The sequence below is a fragment of the Pipistrellus kuhlii genome, unplaced genomic scaffold, assembly GCF_014108245.1.
Source record: "Pipistrellus kuhlii isolate mPipKuh1 unplaced genomic scaffold, mPipKuh1.p scaffold_m20_p_2, whole genome shotgun sequence".
Lineage (NCBI taxonomy): Eukaryota > Metazoa > Chordata > Mammalia > Chiroptera > Vespertilionidae > Pipistrellus > Pipistrellus kuhlii.
In genome coordinates, this window is record NW_023425515.1 from 60342407 (window position 1) to 60367024 (window position 24618).

The 24618-nt window shown below is 38.1% G+C and overlaps 1 protein-coding gene across 7 annotated transcripts; it reads right to left on the reverse strand.

Moving 5' to 3' along the window:
• Positions 1-217: 217 nt before the first annotated feature.
• On the reverse strand, positions 218-24322 carry CD200 (CD200 molecule). Of its 7 annotated transcripts, XM_036445553.2 has the most exons (7): positions 24177-24322; positions 15111-15192; positions 11946-12266; positions 9194-9466; positions 7624-7731; positions 3125-3237; positions 218-1508 (listed from the first exon to the last, which is right to left on the reverse strand). In XM_036445553.2, exons 1-6 carry the CDS (start codon positions 24186-24188, stop codon positions 3128-3130), a joined length of 906 nt encoding a protein of 301 aa, XP_036301446.1. In that variant the 5' UTR covers positions 24189-24322; the 3' UTR covers positions 218-1508; positions 3125-3127. The 7 variants fall into 7 exon arrangements, with proteins under 7 accessions (XP_036301446.1, XP_036301449.1, XP_036301451.1 ...); XM_036445556.2 differs by lacking the exon at positions 3125-3237; XM_036445558.2 differs by lacking the exon at positions 15111-15192 and having other exon boundaries at positions 24177-24308.
• Positions 24323-24618: the final 296 nt, after the last annotated feature.

Consider the following 24618-nt stretch of genomic DNA (forward strand, 5'->3'; position numbering starts at 1 on the left):
GATGTACTCCAAAACTGACCGGGTCATATCTAAAGGACACAGGCAACAACTTGAAAGAGCCTCCATTGACCAGATCAGGGACATCTATCCACAGCATCTTTAAGGGGTGAGAGGTAGAGGGGAGTAGAAGGTTTCACACATAGAGGAAAACTACAAGGTTTATCATTAATGTCTACATTTCCCACAGTTTCCAAGACAATATCATAAACAAAATATGTAGAGTTCACACTTTTAATTCTTCGGTATCTTATATAAAAGTAAGAAATAACACAGAATTAAATAACATCTCAATAGCTTACTAAAAATATAAATACCCAATTCAACAGTGAAAACAACTTGAGTTTTAGTTTCTAGGTCACTGGATAGAGACAAGAAAGCCAAAGATACTGAGAGTCACTAATTTGGCCTTATGATTATTAGAGAGTTCCAAAATTGTTCCATTAGTTAAAACAATATATTTAGAACAAAGGGAATATACACCCAGACATGCATCCACTACTACTGTGAAAAGTGAACTCATAGGAAAAGAAGCTAGGAAAGACAAAGCATTTGAACTGGCCAACTGTTATTTAGGAAATCTAAATGCCTGGATTCATAATATATATTCCATTATACATACTAGTCTGAATTCAGAATGACTAAAACAGGGCTGGGTCATATTATGAGACAAATGGGGCAAGGAGTGCATGCATTTTTTTTTTTTTTAATGTGAGCTACTGTCTAAGACTAGCAATGTTTATTCTGCTATAAAAATAGGCAAGAAGAGTTAAGGTTGCCATATTATTTCACAATAAATTCAGTCCAATTTTCATTGTGATATCACAGAAATACATGAAGAATAGCAGTGAAACCAAGGGTTCTAGAGAGACCAGCTATTAGCAAAGCAGTAAGTAGGTAGTGGATTGGATACTAAGTGACAAGGAAACAGATTCATGGAGCTAAGAACAGCAGAGAAGAGATGGAACAGCCACAGAAAAGCAAAAGGTAATCTCAGAAAAGTTCTTTGGTCCTTAACCTTTCCAACTTCTTTTTTCTCTCTCTGCTCATCTCTTTTTCCCTTTGCTCATATCCCTCCTCCTGGAAGGACACCGTTTTTAGAGCAGAATGGCAAATCATCTGGTCCAACTCCTTAATTTTCTGGATGCCATCATGGGAGTTCATTGAATAGTGATTAATACGGGGTTGCCACCAGTCTTGGCCAAAGTCAGTCTCAAACTGTGGCTCCTCATGCTAAGTCCAGTATCCATTCAACAGCACAACACTGCATTGCTTTACAAAATCAATCCTACAACAGACCTGAGAGGTAAATGACTTCCTCTTGTAATTCGCACAAGCACGGATTAGCTTAGATGGCAGTAGAAAGTCTTGAAATTCTTAGGCCTTTTACTTCCACTTCTTTTGCTCTCATAGGTCCCTCGAGAATGACCCTTTCACTCCTACTTTCCTCCTGTATCAGATTCAAGTAGACCAGAGAATAATTTCCAGGGTTTTGCAGCTCTCTTAGGGCTCTGGATAAAAGAAAGAACAAGATATTAACTTTGCACATTTATAATTTCTATCTTAATAGACTTTAAGAAAATAAGTAACAGAGAGGTCAATAATCTCGTGCAGATTTAATCAGCAAAGATAAGAAATCAAGACATTCTTGACCCAATATGAGGTGAGGAGACTATGACTGTCTTTAAAAGGATAGATAGCTAATTCTAGGCAATAAAAGTTTGCAGAGTCACTTAAGACTAAAAGGAAAAGAACATATTCAAGAATTCCAAGAAATTTAGGTATTTCGTCCATAAAACCTTGAACTTTGTTTCCTGTGGACATTAACTTGCTGGATGGACATTGAGTTAAGAATGGTCACAAAGAAAATAAATGGAGATCCTTAGGCTATTGTCTTGCTAGCACAGAAATTGGGAGGATATGGGCCTCTACACAACGTCTAGTCAGTGAAGTAAAAGACCTGAATTTTATCTTGGCACCATTACTCTGTATCTCTTAATCTGAAGTATTTCTTACTTCAGACTGAAAAAGTTCTGCATATTTGAACTTTGCTACTATTACCAATGTGAGCTGTCTATGGCAAAAGACAAGAATAGCTCAGGCAAGAGTGCCTGGGCTTAAGGGTCTGTTAGTCATAATTTTTTGACCAGATTATACCATGAAATTTGTATATGATGGGTGGCATATGCACCCATTCAAGGGTAAAATTTTATAGAAAAAAAGTTAATTTGGAATGCAAATTTTAAACCAGAAATTCTGACCTAGGAGTTCAATAAAAGTTGCTTAATACATTTCGTATAAAAGCATTGCATTTTTTTTTCTTAGAACTATGAGGAAATTGGGGTAGGGATGAGGATTACCACTCCTCCAGCCCTCATCTGGAAAACATCCATACAATTATTTAGCAAAGCAAAGATTCTTATCTTTTTAAACAAATATTATTTGTATTGCCTTTACAACTAATCATCAATTTCACTATTATAAATTGTTTACTGGTCATCTCTGTTATGTGACATAGTACTAAGCTTAAAATAGGAGAAAGAAACATGATCAATAGGAGAAATTAACTGACACGGTGCTTTACTAACATTGCCATTTTTAATCATTGCAAAGAGCCCACTTATTTATTAGGTTAGTGTATAGTGAAGTGGAATAAATCAGGGTAATTATGTAGAAAATGTGGGTAAAATAAAAACACTTCCACATTAAATAGTTATATTCTTGAAGAAAAAGTGACACTTGGAACATGCATTTCATTTGTTTGTCTAAATTTTCTATTGTTTTCCAGTTCAGTCTTGATTCAATGAAACAAAAGACAATTGCTAACTCAAAATAAAGGTCTCTAAAAATTAGGTTATTGCCTATGATGATCTGCCCCAAAGTAAATGCATGCAATCATTTTGGGTTGATTAATGAGAAATAAAAGATCATTTTCAGCCCCAATTTAACTTGATTGTAGTATATGTAGAAGGGACAAAGTTATGACCTCAAATAGGTTTTAAAAGAAATAACTATTGTAGAAGAGTGGAAATTTTCCCTGGGAAATTTTAATTTTTTCTCACTATCTACTTCAATAACAAAGGACTTGATTCATAAAAGAATAAAAGTTCTTTGAAAACCTATTAACCTATTATCTTATTGTCGCAGTCTCATGGGAAGTAACTGCGATGATCCCATCAGGAATGGAGCAAAGAGAAATTGCCTCTAACTCATCACACCTTCTTTCAGATTGCAGCCTTGCTGTTGAAAAAAAAAAAAATCAAAATCATACTCTCTGGCATCATACAGGAACCACAAAAAAAGTAAAGGGAGTTTAACTTCTCCATAAAATAATAACAGTTTTTACAGAATACCCCTCTGTCCAAAAACTATAAATTTGCTTATGCTGTTGTGAGTAATCAAGAAGTGATTTTGATCTAAAATAAACTTTATCTGACAAAGAGTTGAACCTTACTTCATATAATTTCCTTACCTACCAATTTGTCTTACTGCTGATCAGCTCCATGGATATTATTCTTTGTCTACTTATCCTATATAATAAAAGTGTAATACGCAAACTGTCCCCTCTACTGAGAGTTCATCCAAGAGTTCGACTATGGGGTGGGGCTGGCCAGGGGGAAGGAAGGGAATACCTGGCTGGCAGCCAGCAGCTGCAAGGGGCCCTACTAGTGCACAAATTTTGTGCACTGGGCCTCTAGTATTCAATAAGTTCAAGAACTAATTCATTCCTCTCTTCTCACAAACCAAACCCACACATGCATAAATACACACACATACACACAAACATACTCAGTTCCCCTCTATTTCTGTTTACATCACCCATTTTCAGGTCAAGCCATGAATCTTAATGCCATTTTCCCTGCTCATCCATAAATTTTAAGTTTTAAGGAGATGATGGGGGAAAAAGAAGAAAAATATAACTAAGAGTAAGAGGAAAGAAAGATGGGAAGCTAAGGACTAGTCACTTTTATCATAAATTGATACTTTTATCACAGAATTTGTTACCTGAAGAAATAAAAAATGATTTTCTTCCCCTTCTTCCAACTTTGTGCAACTTAAATTTTGGTCTTGAACCACTATTTCCTTAATCTTGAATGTTTAAGTCTCAAGCATAATCAATAGTTGGTGGTTTTATTAGCTATTTAAATTTACTGGATCAAGTGATTTGGCTGCTAAAATTTTTGAAATCAAACAATCCAATCATTCAAAATATGCCACTGAACATGCATTGAAATTAACTGAATTGTCCTTATATCACAAAGACTTCGTCAGTAAATGGCCATCCAAGTTCTTACAAGATTCAATGCAGGTTCAGTTGTTTATAGTAGTCCATTTTATTCATGATTTTGCTTTCCACGGTTTCAGTTACCTGCAGTCAACTGCGGTCTAAAATATAACATAGAAAATTGCAGAAATAAAGAATTCATAAGTTTTTAAAGGAGATATTTTGGTGACATTGGTTAATAAAACATATAGGTTTCGAGTGTACAATTCTATGATATATATCATCTGTGTATTGCACTGTGCGTGCACTACCCAGAGTCAAATTTCCTTTCACCACCATTTATTTGACCCCCCCTTACCCTTTACTACCTAAATTCATACTATTTTTAAGTAGTGTAATGAAATCTTGCACAGTCCTACTCCATCCTATTGGCCACCATATTCACCCTGTATGTACTTCCTGCCCATTAGTCACTGACAAGCCATCCAGGTTATCTGCATCAACTGCAGCAGCGGGTATCTGTTATGCTTGTATTCAAGTAACCCTTATTTTATTTAATAATGTCACATCACAGAACTTTATTGTATTTTACTTTTGAATACCGTTGTCAATTTCTCACTGTGCCTAACTTATAAAGTAAACTTTATCATAGGTAAGTATATATAGTAAAAAACATAGAATCTACAGAATTAGGTACTATGCACAGTTTCCGGCATCCACTGGAGGTCTTGGACTGTATCTCCTTAGATTAGGGGGAACTACTGTATTTCATACGTGAGAAGAAAAGCCTGGGTACAGAGATAAGCTGGCTCTTTTGTTTCAGGAACTGGATAAGGCATTGAACAATTATAGTTCCCAGGAAATCCGAGACTTAGTTAATGAACAGAGGACAATTCTTTTGCAAATGCCCCTTACTGGTGGAATTCACCCTGGGCTTGAATAGATTGTATTATGATTCTTGTCCAAAAGGGACTTTTAGGAATCAATGTGAACACTTTATACTTTCCTGCTTAAACTTCCCAAAAGAATAAAGCAGTAATAGCAAGCACAGAGAAAAATAAGTGCAGTATAGTGCCTTTCGAGTCAGGACTCTGCGGCACCATGACTGAGAGAACATTCTGGCAAATGTAAGGGGCCCAGGGAGGCCTAAGCCTGCCGCTAACTAGTTGTGTGACCTTAGGGAAGAAAATCGACTTTCCTCTCCTGGACGTCAGCTTCTAACTGGAAAAGTAAAATGTTTGGATGAAGTAGAATCAGCTTTCTGCTTATCTGCAAACTGCTACTGAGGTCTATGGGCTTGCTGATCTGCAGTCTCCTTTCTCTGACAGAGTAGATACCTTGATATACTTCTGCAAAGGGGTAATTGACACAAGATTTGTTGCTTTTCTTATAAAACCACAAGAATTCATCTATGGTATTTATAAAAATTATAGTATTCCACAGGCCAACTATTCCATTTAAAAGACTGTGGTTGAAACCAGTTTGGCTTTTAACAGACATTCTAAAATAAGCCAACATATTTTTCCTTCCCTCTCTTTCAGTTTGGCACCCCTACTGGGGATGTGCCCACCACCAAGGTACATGCCCTTGACTGGAATGGAACCTGGGACCTTTCAATCCGCAGGCCGACGCTCTATCCACTGAGCCAAACTGGTTTCAGCCACAGTCTTTTAAATGGAATAGTTGGCCTGTGGAATACTATAAATACCATAGATGAATATGCAAAATTGTGTTAAAAAAAACCACCTAGAATATGAAAGATATTTGTCTATGAGACATAATGAAGAGAAAAAAATAAAGGTTGCATTTGAGTGATGTTTTTAACAGACATTCTAAAATAAGCCAACATATTTTTCCTTCCCTCTCTTTCAGTCATCTGAGATGGAGAAAACTCCCATGTCACCCCTTCACCCCAGGAAATTCCCACCACATACCACATTCAACATAAATAGTAGCTTTGCATGCACAGTAATCAATTACCGTATTTTTCAGACCATAAGACGCACTTTTTTCCCCCAGAAGTGGGGGGGAAAAGTCCCTGCATCTTATGGTCCAAATATAGCCTACACATATACTTTAAAAAAAAAGTTTTTTTACTTGTCCGGCTCTGTGTGGTCTCTGTGTGCTTGCCCGGCTCTAAAATGGTTCTAAATGCTGCTGTTTACTTTACAGGGTTGATTACATGTGTTTATGACTGTGATGTTGGGTTTTAATGCACATAAAATATTTTAGGACACTATTTGTTTCAGAATCTTTTTTTCTTCATTTCCCTTCTCTAAAAACTGGTGCGTCTTATGGTCCGGAGCGTCTTATGGTCCGAAAAATACGGTATGACTGTCTTCAGAAACCAATTTCTTTCTCTGTTTCTAGCTGGCTCCTCTTCTATCTCATCTCTAGTTTTATATTTTATAATGTTTCACAATGTTTTAGACTCAGTGCTTATGAGGTACTGAATTTACAATAAGAAAAAGGTAATTTTAAAAAGTCAGTTTGAAAATCTACTCTTTTATTCATTCATGTAGTCATTCACTATTTTACTGAATGATTCTCGAGCCCCTGGTGTATGTAAGACACTGGTGGGAAGAGTCACATGACATAGTGACAGAATGACATGACATAGTTTATCAGTATGGATCACCTATATGCAGCTTATACTATTTGAAATGTAGTGAGAGTATAACACAGAAATTACTACTTAATTATTGAGTATTTTGGACAATTTCACAGTCTTTTATTTTTTATTTTTATTTATTTTTTATTTTTTATATTTTTGTTGATTTTCTTACAGAAAGGAAGAGAGAGGGATAGAGAGTTAGAAACTTCGATGAGAGAGAATCATCGATCAGCTGCCTCTTGCGCACCCCTACTGGGGATGTGCCCACCACCAAGGTACATGCCCTTGACTGGAATGGAACCTGGGACCTTTCAATCTGCAGGCCGACGCTCTATCCACTGAGCCAAACTGGTTTCAGCCACAGTCTTTTAAATGGAATAGTTGGCCTGTGGAATACTATAAAAAGAAAAGAGGTTGTTTCTTTCACTAATGGATAGAAAGAACACAGCATCAGTGATAAGCTTTTTTTCTCTGGTTTTTGTCATCAGATGACTCCAGTCATCAGATAAACATTTTCCACATCTCCTCTACTCAGCCCTTCCTCTCAACTTACCAAAATAATTAGCCTTTGGACAATCTCAGCCAATCAAAAGCAGAAACATCCAGTTTAATGTCCAATTGCAAGAAAATGATGCTGGAGGGTTATTTTAAAATACCACTAACATTTATGTGTTTTTGGAAACAACACACAAAGCACACTGTTGCCATCACTTTATTTATATCTTCATGGGATATTATAATTCAGAAATCATTTGTTTCCTTCTTTGTACTTTCAGTGATAACTCACCTCTGTCTTGGGTCCGGTGACGCTTCCAGTATAGTAAGATTGAGATTAGGATCAGAAGAATTACCAAGGAAACAATACTTAAGAGCAGTGGAACTGAAAACCAAAAACCTATAGACATTGAAGGGAAGAAGAGGAAAAACAGTCATGAAAGGAAGCTATTGAGGACCAGAGGTAAACTTTCAATAAAAATTATTCTTAAATATAGACATATTGATGTTTATATTTATGACATATTATATTAAGACATTTAGATAATAATAATAGCTCACATGTTTTATGTAGTTACCATATAATAAGAGCTTTTGATGTATTATCTCATTTAATCCTCAAAACAGCCTGAGTTAGGTGTTATCATTATCTAATATTAAAAAACTGAGGCTCAGAGAGAAGTTCAGTAAATCCAAATCAGCATAGTAAGTGGTAGAAACGAGGCCTGTTCTTTTTGCCTCCAAAGCACATATTCTTTGTCTACTGCCAATTACAGTAATGTATTTATTGAGGAAATTTTGGAAAATACAGAGAAATATAAAAGAAAAAAATCAATATAAATGATGTTAGTTTCTGTATTCTTGGAAAAGAAGATATGTTTCTTTTTCTTATTTTGCAGGGAAATTTACCTTTTGCCTTGGCTGAGTCTGAGGTTCATTTAAAAAATGTCCAAATCTAACATCACAAACCTTTCGATGAAAGTGACTTAAATGTTGACTTTCAATAAGTCTATTTTTTTCAAGGACTCCAGAAATGACTACAGGAGATTTTCCTTAGAGGCCAGGGCACCAATAAGGCAAACACGGGAAAGCTTTTTCAGATTTTATTGTTTAAAATGCCCCCTACGAACCCCCAACCCCCCAACAAAAAGCAGCAGTATTTTTCTAGAAGGTTTATTACAGAGTGCCTCATCCAAGTTAATGCTTCCAAACTACAGAGAAAGAGAACTGTGGCTGTTATCACTCTTCTCTTTATTCTTTCCCATAACCCTTACCTCTTGTATCCTTAGGCCTGGGGGTAGCAGCTTAGATAGAAACATAAGAGAGCAAAAGGGGTCTTGAGCAGGAGGCAGTTTGTTTAAAAAGGGTGAGGCAAACACCTCATCAGACCCTTTCCCCCAGTACAGATTCTGCAAAGGTTTCAGCAAAGATGTCTTCTTCCAGGAAATCTTTCTGATCTCTTCCCAGGTTGAGCTGATGTCACTCCTTCCCACCTGCAATCCTCCCATGGTGCACCTTATGGAAGCATTTAACATGAAGTTTTACAAGTTGTTCAACCACTTCGGTGTTTCCTAGTGGACTAGATGCTGTCAAATAGCCTGGCACACATTGGATAGTAAATGCTAGCGTGGAAGAATAAATGAATGAATGGATCTCAGCATTTGGTACGTGGGCACTGTGCCACATTTATCAAAGTAACATTGGCTTGATTGGCTTCCTCAACTCTGTTTTCCTTTTCCTACTTAACCCATTCTCTCCTCTATTAGCTCTTTCATTAAGAGGCCATGAGGTTCCGCAGAGCAATCACCACATTCCAGGTGTGTGGGCACAGTACATAGCCTTCTTTGCCCACCTTCTCTTACCTTTGTTCACAGTTTCCTCGTAGTCATTCACAGTCCCCAAGTGCAGCACCTGGCAGATCACCTTCTTCCCCATCTGATTCTTGGGGTCTTTGATGTGGAGGACGCTGATGACAGACGTGGTCCCATTGGGGTGTGTGATAATCTCAGTACTGTTGTCCATTCCTGACCCAGCGACCTTCCAGGAAATTACAGGGGCTGGGCGGGCATTGGCAGAGCAAGTGACATTTAGGTGGTCTTCGGATAAATTAGAGTGAATGAATACTGTGGGCTGCACTGGGACAAAAAAATAAAAGGATGGTCTGCCATCAGTTAAGCACCTAGTCTGAGCTTCACACTCTCCTCAGAGAGATGACAGAATGGTTTTTCAGTAAGTCAGTGGGGGCTAGAAAGATAAGGTAGCACACCCAACCCCTGCCGAGGCCTTCTCGGTTCTACCTGAAGGATGGGACCAGCCTAGTACAAACCTGTAACAACAAAAAAAACCCAAAACATTTCTCTAGTTTGTCTCTAGATGAACTAGCTGGATGAACAGAGGCTATCTTCTCTCTAGAACAGTACAGAGCCTCGTGATTATGTTCTCCTTTGTCAGGGGCAATGCAGCATCTCTGCCTGTTTCTGGGTACCGCTCACAAACGAGCACCAGAGGCCATCAATGAGCACGCTGTACAAGTGGCCTGCGCGTCTCAGAAGCACCAGGGCAGTGTCAGAGCAGAGGGCCCCGGAGCGGGACTGCTGCTTAGCGGTAGCAGGTTTCTGCCTGGGGCTGAATCAGCAAGTGAGCTGCATGGAAGAAACCAGGAAAGTCCCTGTTGGGAATATCTACACAAAATAAAAATAACCAGAGAATCACAGAATGACAGCTGAAGGAACTTGGAGATCACCTTACGGAGTTAAAAAAAAGAAATAACTCGTTAGGCCAGCTTTACACTGTTCCCTTTTTAAAAGTCCCATAACTGAAGAGCACATTTCTGTTGGAATACAGTTTATCTCTGCTGAACAAATGCAGACCTGTATTTCTGTGGTTGGCTTTATAGCCTACAAGATAATTAGAGGGCAATGCTGAATAAAACTTGTCCTTACTTAGAGGTTCAAGAGATGGGTGAGTGGCAGTCTGCTGGAGGAAACAGGACTAGAGAACTTTGGCTCTGTCCAAAGAATGCCTAATTACTAACCTTTTTGAGCACTGGGAAAGAATAATGAAATTGAAGGCAGATGGTTATGGTTGATGTCACCAGACTGGTGGCAGGTCTCTGGCATATCAAAGAATGATAAATAAAAACTAAGTGTGGCTGGAAAAGTCAGTATAAAAAAAAATTGGTAGCTAGGAGACTCAATAGATAGGTTTTCAGACAAAAATAATATAAAAGGCTATGAGCAAAGGAGGGAAAATAGCACAAAGAAAGAATGATGAGCAAAGAAGAACGAGAAAAGGAACAGAAATGAGAAACATATGACACAAGAAGGAAAAAGAGGAAAGATGAGATAAGAGGAAGGGAGGGAAGGGAAGGAAGGAAAGAAAGAAGGAAGGGAAGGAAGGAAAGAAGGGAAGGAGGGAGGGAGGGAGAGAGGGAGGGAGGGAGAGAGGGAAGGAGGGAGAGACGGAGGGAGGAAGAGAGGGAAGGAGGGAGAGACGGAGGGAGGAAGAGAGGAAGGAAGGGAAGGCAAATGAAGAAAGGGAGTAAAAAGGAAGAAAAGGTAGAGGAAGGATTGCAAAGAAAGGGAAGAGAAAGAGAGAGAGAGAGAGAGAGAGAGAGAGAGAGAGAGAGAGAGAGACTGAGGGAGACAGAGAGAGAGAGAGAGAGACTGAGGGAGACAGCGAGAATGAAAGAAGTAGAAATGAAGAACAAAGCCTGACATAAGATCCTGCAGAGAGGATTTATTTTAGCCAAATAAAGAAAAGTTGTACTTGGTGTTATCATACTTCCCTTGCATTATCTTCTGAGCCCTTCTTACCCTATGTCCAATATTTCTGATGTGCTCAAACTCTCAAACTCTTAACATGCCTAATAACCCTGTTTGTCTCTTCCCTCCTAAAAGCACCACTAAGTGTGCCATGCTCCAAAATTCCCCCTCATTCCTACTTGTCAATTATTGATTTCAGCTATGTGTTAGTTAATAGGAAAGGAATGCTGCCAAACTAAGCCTTGGATTATTTTTTCCTCTTGGATTTAAAATAATGTATTATTCAACTAAATTTCTAATTGACATCAAAATATGCAGAGCCTCTGCTACAAGTCCCCTTATCAATCCTGAGAGAGCTATCCTGAAACAAAATGAGAGGAAACACCAAAACTGGCTCCAGGTTAGCCCATCTTGGTTCTGATGTTACATCCAAAAATATTAAAGCCGCTAGAGACACTGCGGATAATCTATGTCACATTAGTGTGCAGAGAAATTAACTTGGCTGCAGAAAGTGGACAGGACTCTTCTATGGTCACATGATTGCTAACGTCAATGCCAGGTCTGCATGCTATCGCTGTTTATATAGAACTGGTTGTCATTACCCAGTCCTTCACTTGCTCCTGATGACCACAGGACTCCTTGAAGCAAAGATAACACCAGGCAGAGATTCAATGTAACCTCATGAACTCTCCAATAACCACACAGCCACAGTTACAGTAGACATGAAAGTGTCTTCTAACAAATCATTCTCGGGTTAGGACCCTAAAGAACTAGGTGCCACCACCATGTTCTAAACATTCTCGAAAATAGCATTTCTAGTCAGAGACAATGTATTCTCAAAGATTCTCACCAAAGAGTGTGAGGCAGGTTGTTCCTGAAATCTTCCCGGAACCGAAGGTATTGAAGAGACACTTGTAACACCCCTCATCGTCCAGAGTAGTGTTCCAGAAGGTGATGGTTGTGTTCTGAAGTCCCAGCTCGGTTATGTTTATCTTATCCTTAAAGGGTGGCTGGACCACGACCCCGTGTTCCTTGCTGAAAGTGACCATGTTTTCTGGGCTTGAAGCCTTGATTTTCTGCCATGTCACAATCAGGACTTCTTGGGGAATTTCCAGGACGCATCTTAAAGAAGCAGGTTTGTTCAGCAGATTTCTTTCATCGCGGGTCAGCACTTTTATCATGGAATCATTAAAAAAAAAATTAACACACACATAAATACAAATTTTTCTGATTAAAAAACAATGCATGTTCAAAGTCAACTATAGAAAAGAAAAAGTCAAAGAAGAAAACATTTATCTACACCTCTAATGTTGCTAAGGAAATATAAGTTCTAATATGTTTTTTTCCATCTTTAGAAGTAGCAGAGTAGAAAAATAAGAAGGAAAATAAGTCTCAGGAACAAGAAATAATGTGAAGAATCCCTATTTGCTGGAAATTAGGTGGAATCAAGTTGAAGGGGGCAAATGTCAGAAAGGAGAGAAATATTACCAAGTGGGTTTATGCCGAGAGAGGTGGAAGCCAAGAGCAAGAAGAGCAAATGGACAATAGGCAGAGAGATTCATTTAAATAAAGAAAATGTAACATCCTATACTTCCATACACACCCTGTACAAAGGAAGGGGCAGCAATAGTGGTGCCTGCCTCTAGGAGTGAATATAGCAGAGTAAGATAGAGAGATATAAAGGACACTGCTACAGGAGGCTGTTAGTGGAGAGAACTTTGACAACCAAATGGCAATCTACACATTCCCCCATTTTTATTGAATGTGGTGTAGAATATAAGGCATGGCAATAATTTCCCTCCCTCCAATGCTGGCTCCTCTAATGATATTATTGTTTATTCAGTGGGAAATCTCAATATAATAACAAATAGCCAAACATTTGAGAAAGGTGACAGAAGAAAGAGGAGTAATAAACTTGACAAATCGAAGAATTTATACCAAATGAAGAAAGTTCTTATAAATCAATAAACACTTGAATAAGAATAAGTGAGATATATCTGAATTGTAAAAGTAAGCCAGCATTGTAAGTAGTAAAAATTAGAGATGTAGAGAGTGAGGAATACAAACTCTTAACAGATTGGCTGACTTAGCAGAATGGATATCACTGAAGAGTAAATGAGCAGGTGGAAAGGGTAGGTCATGGAATTCTTCCAGAATGTAGCACAAAGGAAGAAAGATATGGAAGAAGAAATTAAACTAAATTCAAAGACCGGAAATGTTTCAGCATCAGTTCAATAAGACTTTTAAAAGAAGAGAAAATGGAGATTGGAAGTAAAAAACACAAATATATTTTAAAATAATAAAAGAAACAATCTAAAATAAGATACATTAATCATGAACCTCTATGCACCTAAAAAATAATCCAAAAATACATAAAAAGCTAATACAACTATATTTTTATAAATCCATAATAATAATAGGGTAATTTCTATAGTTCTCTCAGAATTTCACTTCCATATATTAAAAACTAAATAAAGCAAAAAGTCAAATATAAAAGTATATAAAATTTAAAAAGCAAATATTTATATATTTTATATATATGAATTTACAACCTTTTACTTAAAAGAGAATATCCAATATTTTCAAAAACACATGAAACATTCCCCAAAATTGAACTCGAAATAGGATACAAAAAGTTATGCTATCCAATGTCCTGAACATTGGGCCCAAAGCAATAAAATCAGAAGCTTACATGCTTCTTTTAACTAATTACACCGAAAATAATAGCAAAGATTATAAATTACTATGAATGACATTGGGAGTATAATATATTGAAATCTGTAGAAACTGAAAAAGCAGTTCTCAGAGAGAAATATTTAATCTTAATTTATTAGGAGACCAGAGAAATTGGACAATGAAAACACATACAAATCTAAGCCAAATCCCCAAACCCTAAGCCAGAAAAAAAGGTAAAAAGAGTGAATTAATAAAGATAAAAGCACAAATTAATGGAACAGTACACAAAATGTAGACTGAATTAAAAACACCATAATCCGTTGTTTCAAGACTAACAAAAAGTTGACTAGTGTAATTAGAAAAAAAGAAGTCAGCACAAGCAAACAATATTCTTTCAACAACATCAGGCGTAAAAAGATGGACATAGCGACAAATACCATTTGGAACCCCTGAGCGTTGTATGAATCAAGTTTTAGTGAGGTGTGCTCTTGGTAGGTGTGAAAAGTTCTGAGGACAATACCTGTTGTTGGGATTCTGCAAATCAATTTGAAGAAATTGCTGCTTTTAGAATGGAGAGGAGAAAGGGATCAAAGCCAGGATTTTAACTTCCTGGGGTGATTTTTCTCGTTAACTATGAAAAAACCATTTAATGGAAAGTTTTGCAATTCTTTACTGCGTATATATAATTCCATTTAGATCCCCCAGTCAGTAGGTAAATCCTGTGTTGCAGGTAATGTGAAGTCTGCCCATCCTTCACCTAGGAAGGCTGATGTGTGCACTGTCACACAGAAGGTGATAAAAGGCCAGCAGCAAAGCGAGGGGTGGCCCCCAATGGAACAGAGGAGAAAGGTCTGGCGCAACTAGGAAATGCAGCAGATACGTCAACAGCACAGGCATATGCTTTATGTAATAGACTATGTGAACCTAGGTAACTTTTATATTTCATTAGTTTCTAGATTTTTCTGTAAAAGAGGGGCACACCCAGTTTTAAGGCTTACTATCATATTACCTTTCCCAAAGGTTGTATTCATTCATAGTCCCCAAGCATCCCCATATCTTTACAAACATAGGTAATTGTTGTTGTAAAAGTTATTCGAGTTGATACGTAAGAAATATCTTAATTTAGAATTGTTTCATGCCTGGTTCTACCTACAGAATCAATGTCTAAATAGCAGTTTTCTTCCACTTGGAAAACAAAAAGACTGCAAAGCAGAAAGAACTGTTTCCACTCCTCCGATCAAATTATACGTTTATACTGTAATTCATGCAGGCAAAAGGAACCAGCACAGCAGAAACCACAATCTCCTGGGCTCCACACAGGGAAAGGGAGTGTCTTTACCTTGTGCCTTGCATAGCATCACTGCGGCCAAGAACCAAACCAGTCTGTAGGTAGACAGATGACAGAAGGACCTCTCGAACACCTGAAGACACAGAGCAAAGCACAAAAATTGGCATTTGGATGTGGACAACGCTAAGGAAGCTTCAATTTCATGGTTACCTCAGGCAATGTTGCAGCTAAAGTTGTAACCACCAGAGAACTTTGGTTTTGAGAAAGCAGAACCAGAGACTATAAATAAAAGAAATAACAGTGTGCTCAGGATATGGGAAGGGGAAAGCAGCAGTGTGGCTCCTTCAGTATGGCAACCCCTAGCAATTTGAGGCCTGGTTCCTAGAGCCACCATGGTCAAGAGCAAAACCCCAAAGGCACAGGATCTCTGGGGAAAACAAAGGACTGCAAATACACCGAAAACAGAGACCACAAATGTCAAAGAATACCCACTTCCAAAGTAATCCACATCCGTTAACATTATAAATGTAACTCAGGGGAACTACTTGTCAGAAACAAGTGACTGCTTTGCAGTTTGCTGAGGTAGATTTTCCTGCAAATTCTGCAAATTTTATATGAATTATACCTTTTAAAAACCAGCAATGAAAACACACACACACACACACACACACACACACACCAGTAATAGCTTTATTTTCTCTTCATTGCTTTGTTTTCATGTGTCTGGGCATAAATCTTTGGCCATATTACAAATCATGTTGCTATTTAAGGGAATGTTATTCCGGGTATCATTTTGCTCTAAAATGTGGGCAGAATGTAGAGAGATTAATTTATCTGTGAAGTAGCTCCAAGAATCTGTTCACTTGGTCTACATGAATGTGTTCATTATAAGGGATATAGAGAAGAAATGTAACTTTTCCTTAAATATTTTTCTGTATTTCTGGGTTTTTCTATTAGTTAAATGTGTGCAAGAAATATGCATTTTCTGTATTTTTTTTTTAACTGACCTTCATCCCAACTAGAGTTAGATACTTAGTTTTGATGTCTCATTATCTTTGTCAGTTCAGATCCTGCAAACCCAACACTTCACAATTGTCCCAATGTCTGGCATTGCACCTATATTCCTGGGGGCTTACATAATGCCAGCCTTTGGTACAGGACTACTAATTATTGGAAACAAATATCTATTCATGCTGGCATTCCCTAAGGCTGCTGTGCTCCCCTCAAGTTATCAGGGTCATCCATCTGTGCAATTAAATTTTGTGCTTATAAGGTGTTCTCTTTTGTTACTCTCTTTTGTTCTCTTTTTGGTCTCCTGATTCCTGCTCCTGTATTCTTCCTGTGCTGGGCAAAGGGAAATTCTACAGGGCTCTCTGCCTAGACTCCCATGAATCTATCCACCTCTGTTTTACTGTTTCTTTTCTATGTTGGGTCCCCATCCTCTGCCTCCTCCCTCCCTCGCCCCTCCCCGGAAAACAAAACACAGGCTTTCTGTTCTTACATGTTAACATCTATCTGTAAGTTTTATTTACCATTCTCCTGAATTCTCCACTTCTGGGGGATAGACAGAGTCTCCTTTTCATAACACAAACTGGTATCTGAACTTAGACATTAGTGGGTCCCTCTTTGCTCTCCCAAAATAAAATATGTATATTTTCTCTAGGGCCAGAAAAGCTGGTTCCTCCATCACCCTCCATTCTTCCCATTAACTTTCTCTGGAATAAATATGTTCCTGGTCTTTTCGCAGTTTTGCTTTTGAAAACTCAAATGCTCCTGTTCTTGCTATTTTAAAACTTCCGTTTCTGAAACTAAAAAGAATTCTTTGACATACACAGACAAGCTAAATTGTGTGGTTTCAGAGTGAGGGCTGGAGGGGTATCAGCCATTGTCTCTCCCCACACAGCCAAACTTGATTCTGCCTTGGCCTGGTGAACTCCATTAGCTCCACCGTGAGACCCCACCCCACTGCAAAGGTCTTCAGGCCCTAGACCAGGGTGGCTTTTGCTGAACAGCCTCAGGCTCAGCACAAGCACCAAACAGGAAACTGTGTTAACCTGGTGAACACCACCTGGTGTCTCTCCCCCACCCTGCTTCAGAAATTTGCATACTGCCTAAGGTTCTTTCAGCAGCTGAGACTTAGGGCAAATGGCAGGTGGACGTAGATCTTAGGCTGCCTTGGCCTTCTGCTAATCTGACTTCTGACTCAGTATTGCTAGAAGCTTTAGTTCACAGCATGGCTTCTCCTACATGCATCCAGGTCCTGCACAGACAGCCACCTATTTAAAGAAATAATGACTGGAAATCTTCCTAGCCTGATGAAGGACATGCAAAAAATCCCAAACAAGAAGACCCCAAAGAGACCTACATCAAGATTATTATAATTAAAATGGAAAGGTTAAAGACAAAGAGAGAATCTTAAAAGTAGCAAGAGACAGACAAGTAGTTACGTACAAGTAAACTCCCATAAAATTTTCACCTGATTTCTCAACATAAACTTTTCAGGCCATAAGGGATTGACATGAAATATTAAAAGTGAAGAAAAGTAAGGAACTACAACCAAGACTACTCTACCCAGCAAAGATACCATTTAAAATTGGAGGAGAAATAAAGAGCTTCCAGACAAAAAAGTTAAAGGAGTTTATTACCAACATACCAGGATTACAGGACACATTAAAAAAAAACAAAGAAAAGAAGCAGAAAAAGAACATAGTTATAAAACATAAAATGGCAATAAAATGTAACTATTGATAATACTTTAAATGTAAATGGATTAAATGCTCCAATAAAAAACATAGGTAACTAAATAGATAACAAAATAAGACCCATACATATGCTGTAAACAAGAGACCTACCTCAGAATGAAAAACACACACAGACTAAATGGGTTGGAGAAAAAATATTTCATGCAAATAGAGAGGGGGTAAAAAACCTGGGATACCAATCCTTACATGAAATTAAAATAGACTTTGAAGCAAGGGCTATAATAAGAGACAAAGGAAGAGATTAAATAATGATATAGAGAGCAATCCAATAAGAGGATATAACTCTTATAAACATTTATGTACCTAACATAGGAGTACCTAAATATATAAAGCAGATACTGACAAACATAAAGGGAGAGATCAGCAGTAATACAGTCATAGCAGTGGAATTCAATACCCTATTAACATCAATGGATAGATCTTCCATACAGAAAATCAACAAGAAAACAATAGCCTTAAATGATACATGAGATCAAATGGATTTAATTGATATTAAATTAAAATCAACAGAATATAAATGTTTTTCAAATGCAAGTCAAACATTTTCCAGGATAGACTACATGTTAGGCCACAAAACAAGTCTTAAGAAATTTAAGAATTTGGAAATCATATCAAGAATCTTCTTTGACCACAATGGTATAAAAATAGAAATCAATTACAAGAAGAAAATTAAAAACGTATGAAGGCTAAATAACAGACTATTGAACAATGAATGTATTAAAAATGAGATTCAAGAAGAAATCAAGCATTGATGGACTTGGAGAGTATTAAGCTAAGCGAAATAAGCCAGTCAGAGAAAGATAAATATCACATGATTTCACTCTTTTGTGGAATAAAATGAACAACATAAACTGATGAATAAAAATAGATCCAGAGACAGAGAAACACCAAATGGACTGTCAAACCTCAGAGGAAAAGCAGGAAATGGGGTGGGGTGGGGGTTGGGGGGTGGGGTTGAGGTAGTAGGGGGGGTATAAGAGATCAACCAAAGGACTTGTATACATGCATATTAGCATAACCAAGAACATGGACTCTGGGGCAGTGGGGGCTTGTCCTGGGGTGTGGGAGTGGCCAGGGAGGGGTAAATGGAGAAAAAAGGAGACATATGTAATATTTAAACAATAAAAGAAAAAAAAAAGCAATCAAAAGATACCTTGAGCCAAAACCTGTTTGGCTCAGTGGATACAGCATTGGCCTGCGGACTGAAAGGTCCCAGGTTCAATTCCGGTCAAGGGCATGTACCTTTGTTGTGGGCACATCCCCAGTGGGGTGTGTGCAACAGGCAGCTGGTCAATGACTCTCTTTCATCGACGTTTCTAACTCTCTCTCTTAATTCCTCTCTATGTATTGTAAAATCAATAAAATATATTTTTAAAAAATACCTTGAGACAAAATGAAAAAGGAAACACAGCAATCCAAAATATATGGGACACAGGAAAAGCAGTCCTATAAGGAAAATTTACAGCAATACTGGCCTACCTCAGGAAACAAGAAAAATCTCAAATAATCTAAATTTACACCTAAAGACACTAGAAAAAAGAACAACAAAGCCCAAAGTGAGAAGAAAATATTAAATGTCAAAGTAGAAATAAATAAAATAGAATATAAAAATAATACAAAAGATCAATGATAAGAAAAGATCAATAAGATTGAAAAGATTAACCAGACTCATAAAACAAAACAGAATATTCAAATAAAATGATCAAGAAAAGAGAAATGACCAACATTACAGAAATACAAAGGATTACAATAAAATACTCTGAATTATTATATGCCAACAAATTGAATAATATGGAAGAGAAGGAAAAATTCCTAGAAATACACAATCTCCAAGACTGAATAAAGAGAAAACAAGACATCTTAATAGACCAATTTCTAGCAATGAAATTGATTCATTAATAAAAAAATAAAAAAATAAAAAAATAAAAACTCCAAAAATACAAAAGTTCTTGAATGCATTGCTCTACAGGGGAATTTTACCAACTATTAAAAGAATTAACACCTATCCTTCTCAAACTATTCCAGGAATTTTAAGAGACTAGAAAGTTCCCAAGCTCATTTTTACAAGACCAGCATTACCCTGATTCCAAAACAAAGACATCACAAGAAAAGAAAATTATAGGCAAATATCACCGAAGAACATAGATACAAAATTGCCAACAAAGTATAAGTAAAACCAACTTCAGCAATACTTTGAAAAGATCATACACTATGATCAAATGGCATTTATTCCTAGGATGCAAGGTATATTCAATATTCACAAATCAATTTACATGAAACATCACACAAAATGAAGGATAAAAATAATATGATTATTTCAATACATGCAGGGGGGGAAAACATTTGACAAAATTTAGTATCCATTTATGATAAAAACTCTCAGTAAAGTGGGAATTAAAGGAACATACCTCAACATAATAAAGGCCCTATATGACAACACACTGCTAACATCATACTCAATGGGGAAAAGCTAAGTGTTTTCTTTAAGATCAGAATCAAGACAATGTTGTCCACTTTCAGCATTTTTATTCAACATAACATTGGAATACCTACTCACAGCAATCAGACAATAAAAAGAAATAAAGGGCATCTAAATTGTAAAGAAAGAAGTAAAATTTGTTATAATTTATAGATACCATACTATATTGAGAGAACCCTGAAGATTACACCCAAAAATGAATAGAATTGATAAATGAATTCAATATAGTAGCAGGATACAAAATTAGTATCCAGAAACCTGTTGCATTTTCTATTCCAATAATGAACTATCAAAAAAAGAAATTAAGAATATAGTCTCACTTACAATTGCATCAAAAAATACCTAGGAATAAATTAACCAAGGAAGTAAAAGGCCTGTACATAGAAAATTTTCAGACATTGAAGAAGGAAACTGAAGAAACAAATAAATGAAAGAATGTATCTTTCTCCTGGATAGGAAAAATCAACACTGTTAAAATGTTCATACTACCCAAAGAAATCTATAAATTCAACACAATTTCTATTAAAATTTCTAGTGTCATTTCACAGAACTAGAACAAATAATCCAAAAATTTATATGAAACCACAAATGACCCTGAATAGCCACAGCAATCTTGAGAAAGGAGGACAAAGTTGGAGGTATCATGCAACCTGATATCAAATTATACTACAAGGATGTAGTGATCAGAATAGCACTGTTTTGACACAGAGATTAATGGAACAGCATAAAGATCCAGAAATAAACCCACATCTATATGGACAATTAATATATGACAAAGAAGGCAAGAATATATAATTGAGTAAAGAGTCTAATAAATAAATGGAGTTGGGAAAATTAAATATATACATGCAGAAAGGTGAAATTAGACCACCTTCTTACACCAGACACAAGAATAAACTCAAAATGGACTAGAGACTTAAATGTAAGACTTGAAACCATAAAGCTCCTAAAAGAAAACATAAGCAGTAAACTCTTTAACATGGCTCTTAGTAATATTTTTTTCTGATATACCTCCTTGATCAGGGAAACAAAAGAAAAAATAAACAAATGGGACTATATCAAGCTAAAAAGTTTCTGTAAAGGAAACCATCAACAAAATGAAAATACAACCTACTGAATGGGAGAACACATTCACCAATGATAAATTCAAGTGAGGGGTTAATATCCAAAATTTATAAAGAACTCATACAACTTAACACCGAACCCTCTCCCCTCCCCACAAACAATCCAATTTAAAAGTGAGCAGAGGATCTGAGTAGACAAATTCTCCAAATGGGATATACAGATGCCCAATAACATATGAAAAAATGCTCAACATAACTGTCAGAGAAATGAAAATTAAAACCACAATGAAGCCCTGATTAGTGTGACTTAGTTGGCTGAGCATCATCCCATGCACAGAAGGGTCACAGGTTCGATTCCTGGTTGTGAGCTCGATACCTTATTGGTCTCAGTCTCTCTCTCCCTTTCCCTTTCTCTCTAAATTCAATTAAACACACACACACACACACACACACACACACACACACACACACACTCACACACAGACTCACACAGACTTTTTTTTTTGTCCACCTGGAGTGGCTCAGTTGGTTGAGCATTGTCACATGCACCAAAGGGTTGTTAGTTTGATTCTAGGTCAGGGCACACACCTGGTTGTGGGTTTGATCCCCAGTTGGGGAGCATACAGAAGGCAACCAACTGATGTCTTTTTCTTACATCAGTGTGTCATTCTCCTCCCCTCCCCTCTCCTCCCCTCTCCTCCCCTCTCCTCTCCTCCCCACTCCTTTCCTCTCTCTAAGCATGTGCTCAGATGAGGATTAAAATAAAATAATAAAATAATAAAATCCACAATGATATATCACCTCACATATATCAGAATGGTTATCAACAAACAACAGGTGTTGGCAAGAATGTGGAGAAAAAAAGAAACTTCGTGAATTGTTGGTGGAAATGCAGATTGGTTCAGCCATTATGGAAAAAGATATGAAGTTTCAATTAAGAAATTAAAAATGAATCTGTCTTATGACCCAGTGATTCAAAACACTCAATCAAAGGAATATGCACCCCTATGTTTATTGAAACGTTATTTGTAATAGCCAAAATATAGAGGCAGCCCAAAGGCCCATCAATAGTCCAGTGGATAAAAAGGTAGTAGTATTTATACATATTATTCAGCCATAAAAAGAATGAAAATGAAACCATTTTCCACAACATGGATAGACCCAGAGAGAGTTATGCTAAGTGAAATAAGTCAGACAAAGAAAGACAAACACCATGTGTCGAGTCTAAAGAGCAAAATAAACTGATGAACAAAAAAAGAAACAGACTCATAGATACAAAGAACAGACTGATGTTTGCCAGGGGGAAGAGCGTATGGGGGACTGGGTGAAAAGGGTTAAAGGATAGGGAAGTACAAATTGGCCATTACAAAATGGTCACAGGGGCATAAAGTAGAGCATAGAGAATATAATCAATAATATTCTAAGAATTATGTATGGTGCCAGGTGCATATTAGAATTATCAGGTGTTTCGCTTCATAAGGTATATCCGTGTCTAACCACTACGCTGTACACCTTAAACAAATATAAAATAATATTGAATATTAACTGTATTTTTTTAAAAAAACCACACAGTAGCTAATATTGAGGGTGAAAAATAATGATGTTACCTCACTGGGTGGCTATGAGAATTAAGCATTTTAGGCACTTAACACGGTGCTTAAGCTACAGTAAATGCCAATATATGTTAGGTATCTAAACAATTCGTCATTCAAATCAAATACAGGGAGTACAATAATGGAATAAAGTCCACTTCTACCCTTTGCCGGTTTTCACTGAGGCTGGGGTCTTCCCTGACATCTGTCCACCTGCCAGCTGCACTGCCCCTATTCATACTTCTACTGAAAATTTCTAGGTCCCAAACCTGATCCCACCACATGTAGTCACATGGACTTGGAAAATTAACCTCCCTGCTGTTTCTTTATTTGCATGGTCAGGTAAAGATTAAAAGCATCTGGCATGCTGTTTCTTTATTTGCATGGTCAGGTAAAGATTAAAAGCATCTGGAATACGGAAACACCAGTTCTTTGTTAAGACCATCCTTCTTTGTTAGGAGCGATATCAAAGTCCCTGGCTGTGTGGTCTTGCCAATACAGTATACAAGAAAAAAAAATTATCCTGAGGTATTATTTGTATTTGGATTTTACATTTATCATCATAATTCGTTGTAATTTTATCGTTTAATGCATTATACCCATGTAAATGAGCATTCTGTCCTTCGTTTGGTGTCCTGTGGACAGATCCGGAACACACAAAATGTCTGTCTCTCCTGGATACCCAGGGTTGTAAACCCTTTATGGCTTCCTGAGCAAAGGTCCAGAGGATGGAGAAAGAGCCCAGCGCATCCAGGAGGAAGCCAGCTCTCTCCCTGAGCCCTGGATTCTGCAGCCCCCACCCCAGCTGTTGGGTGTCGACAGGGATTTTGGGGAGAGGTAGCTTAAAACAGATGTGTTTGCCTCGCCTTCCTTCCAGCCAGAGGCAGGGAGCCTCTCCGCCGGCCTCCCGGCGGCGCAGGTCCACTCCCATGATGGCAGGGATCTGGGAGCAGCATCTCCGGAGCCTCTGCCTGGCAGCAGCGCTCTGTTTTCGGGGCATTGAAACAGAAAGCCAGAATGCCAGGCAGCCTGGAGGCCGCCCTTTGGAAGGCGAAATCCTCTTCTCAGCCCGGGTAAAAGCGCTAAGAGGAAAGCGCTGGCGGAAAACCTAGCTCCCTCCGAGCGGATGGTGCGAGCCCAGCCCCAGCCTGGCGCCCTGGGCCCCCCGCCGCCGCCCCAGGCCGCCCTGCGCCCTCCTCCCCGCGCCCGGCCCCGCTCACCCGCCTCTCCATCTCCGCTCCTGGCCGACCAGGGGGCCCGGCTTCAGCTGGAAAGCCCAAAAACTCTCACGCCGGAGCTCCAGACTGTGCGCAGCTCCAGCGAGGCTGCTCGCCGCTGGCCAGCTCCTCGCTCCTTTTCTCCCCCCCACCCCCCACCCCCGCCCTGCACAGGCGAGCAGAGAGGGGCAGGTGGGATTTCAGAACCAAGAGTTCTTAATCATTTTTTCCTATTTCCATAGGTGCTTTTCCGTTAAAAAAAAAAAAAAAACACGATTCCTTTTTTTCATTTTCATTCTTAAATGAGAGGAAGATAATGGGGGAGGCGGAGGCGCGAATGAGCCGTCAGCGCTGGAGAGGCGTGGCTGTTGAGAGGCTTGTAGGGAGCCAAAATGTCTTACTGAGGGATCCACAGAGCTGTAAGTCTGAGGGGTGCAAACCCTAA

What these genes read in the sequence shown, in the direction of transcription:
- CD200 (XM_036445553.2), bottom strand. An exon ending in GATGCTATGCAAGGCACAAG is followed by an intron (nt 12,267 to 15,110) that starts GTAAAGACACTC and finishes CCATGATAAAAG; the next exon opens with TGCTGACCCGCGATGAAAGA. An exon ending in CGAGGAAACTGTGAACAAAG is followed by an intron (nt 7,732 to 9,193) that starts GTAAGAGAAGGT and finishes CAATGTCTATAG; the next exon opens with GTTTTTGGTTTTCAGTTCCA.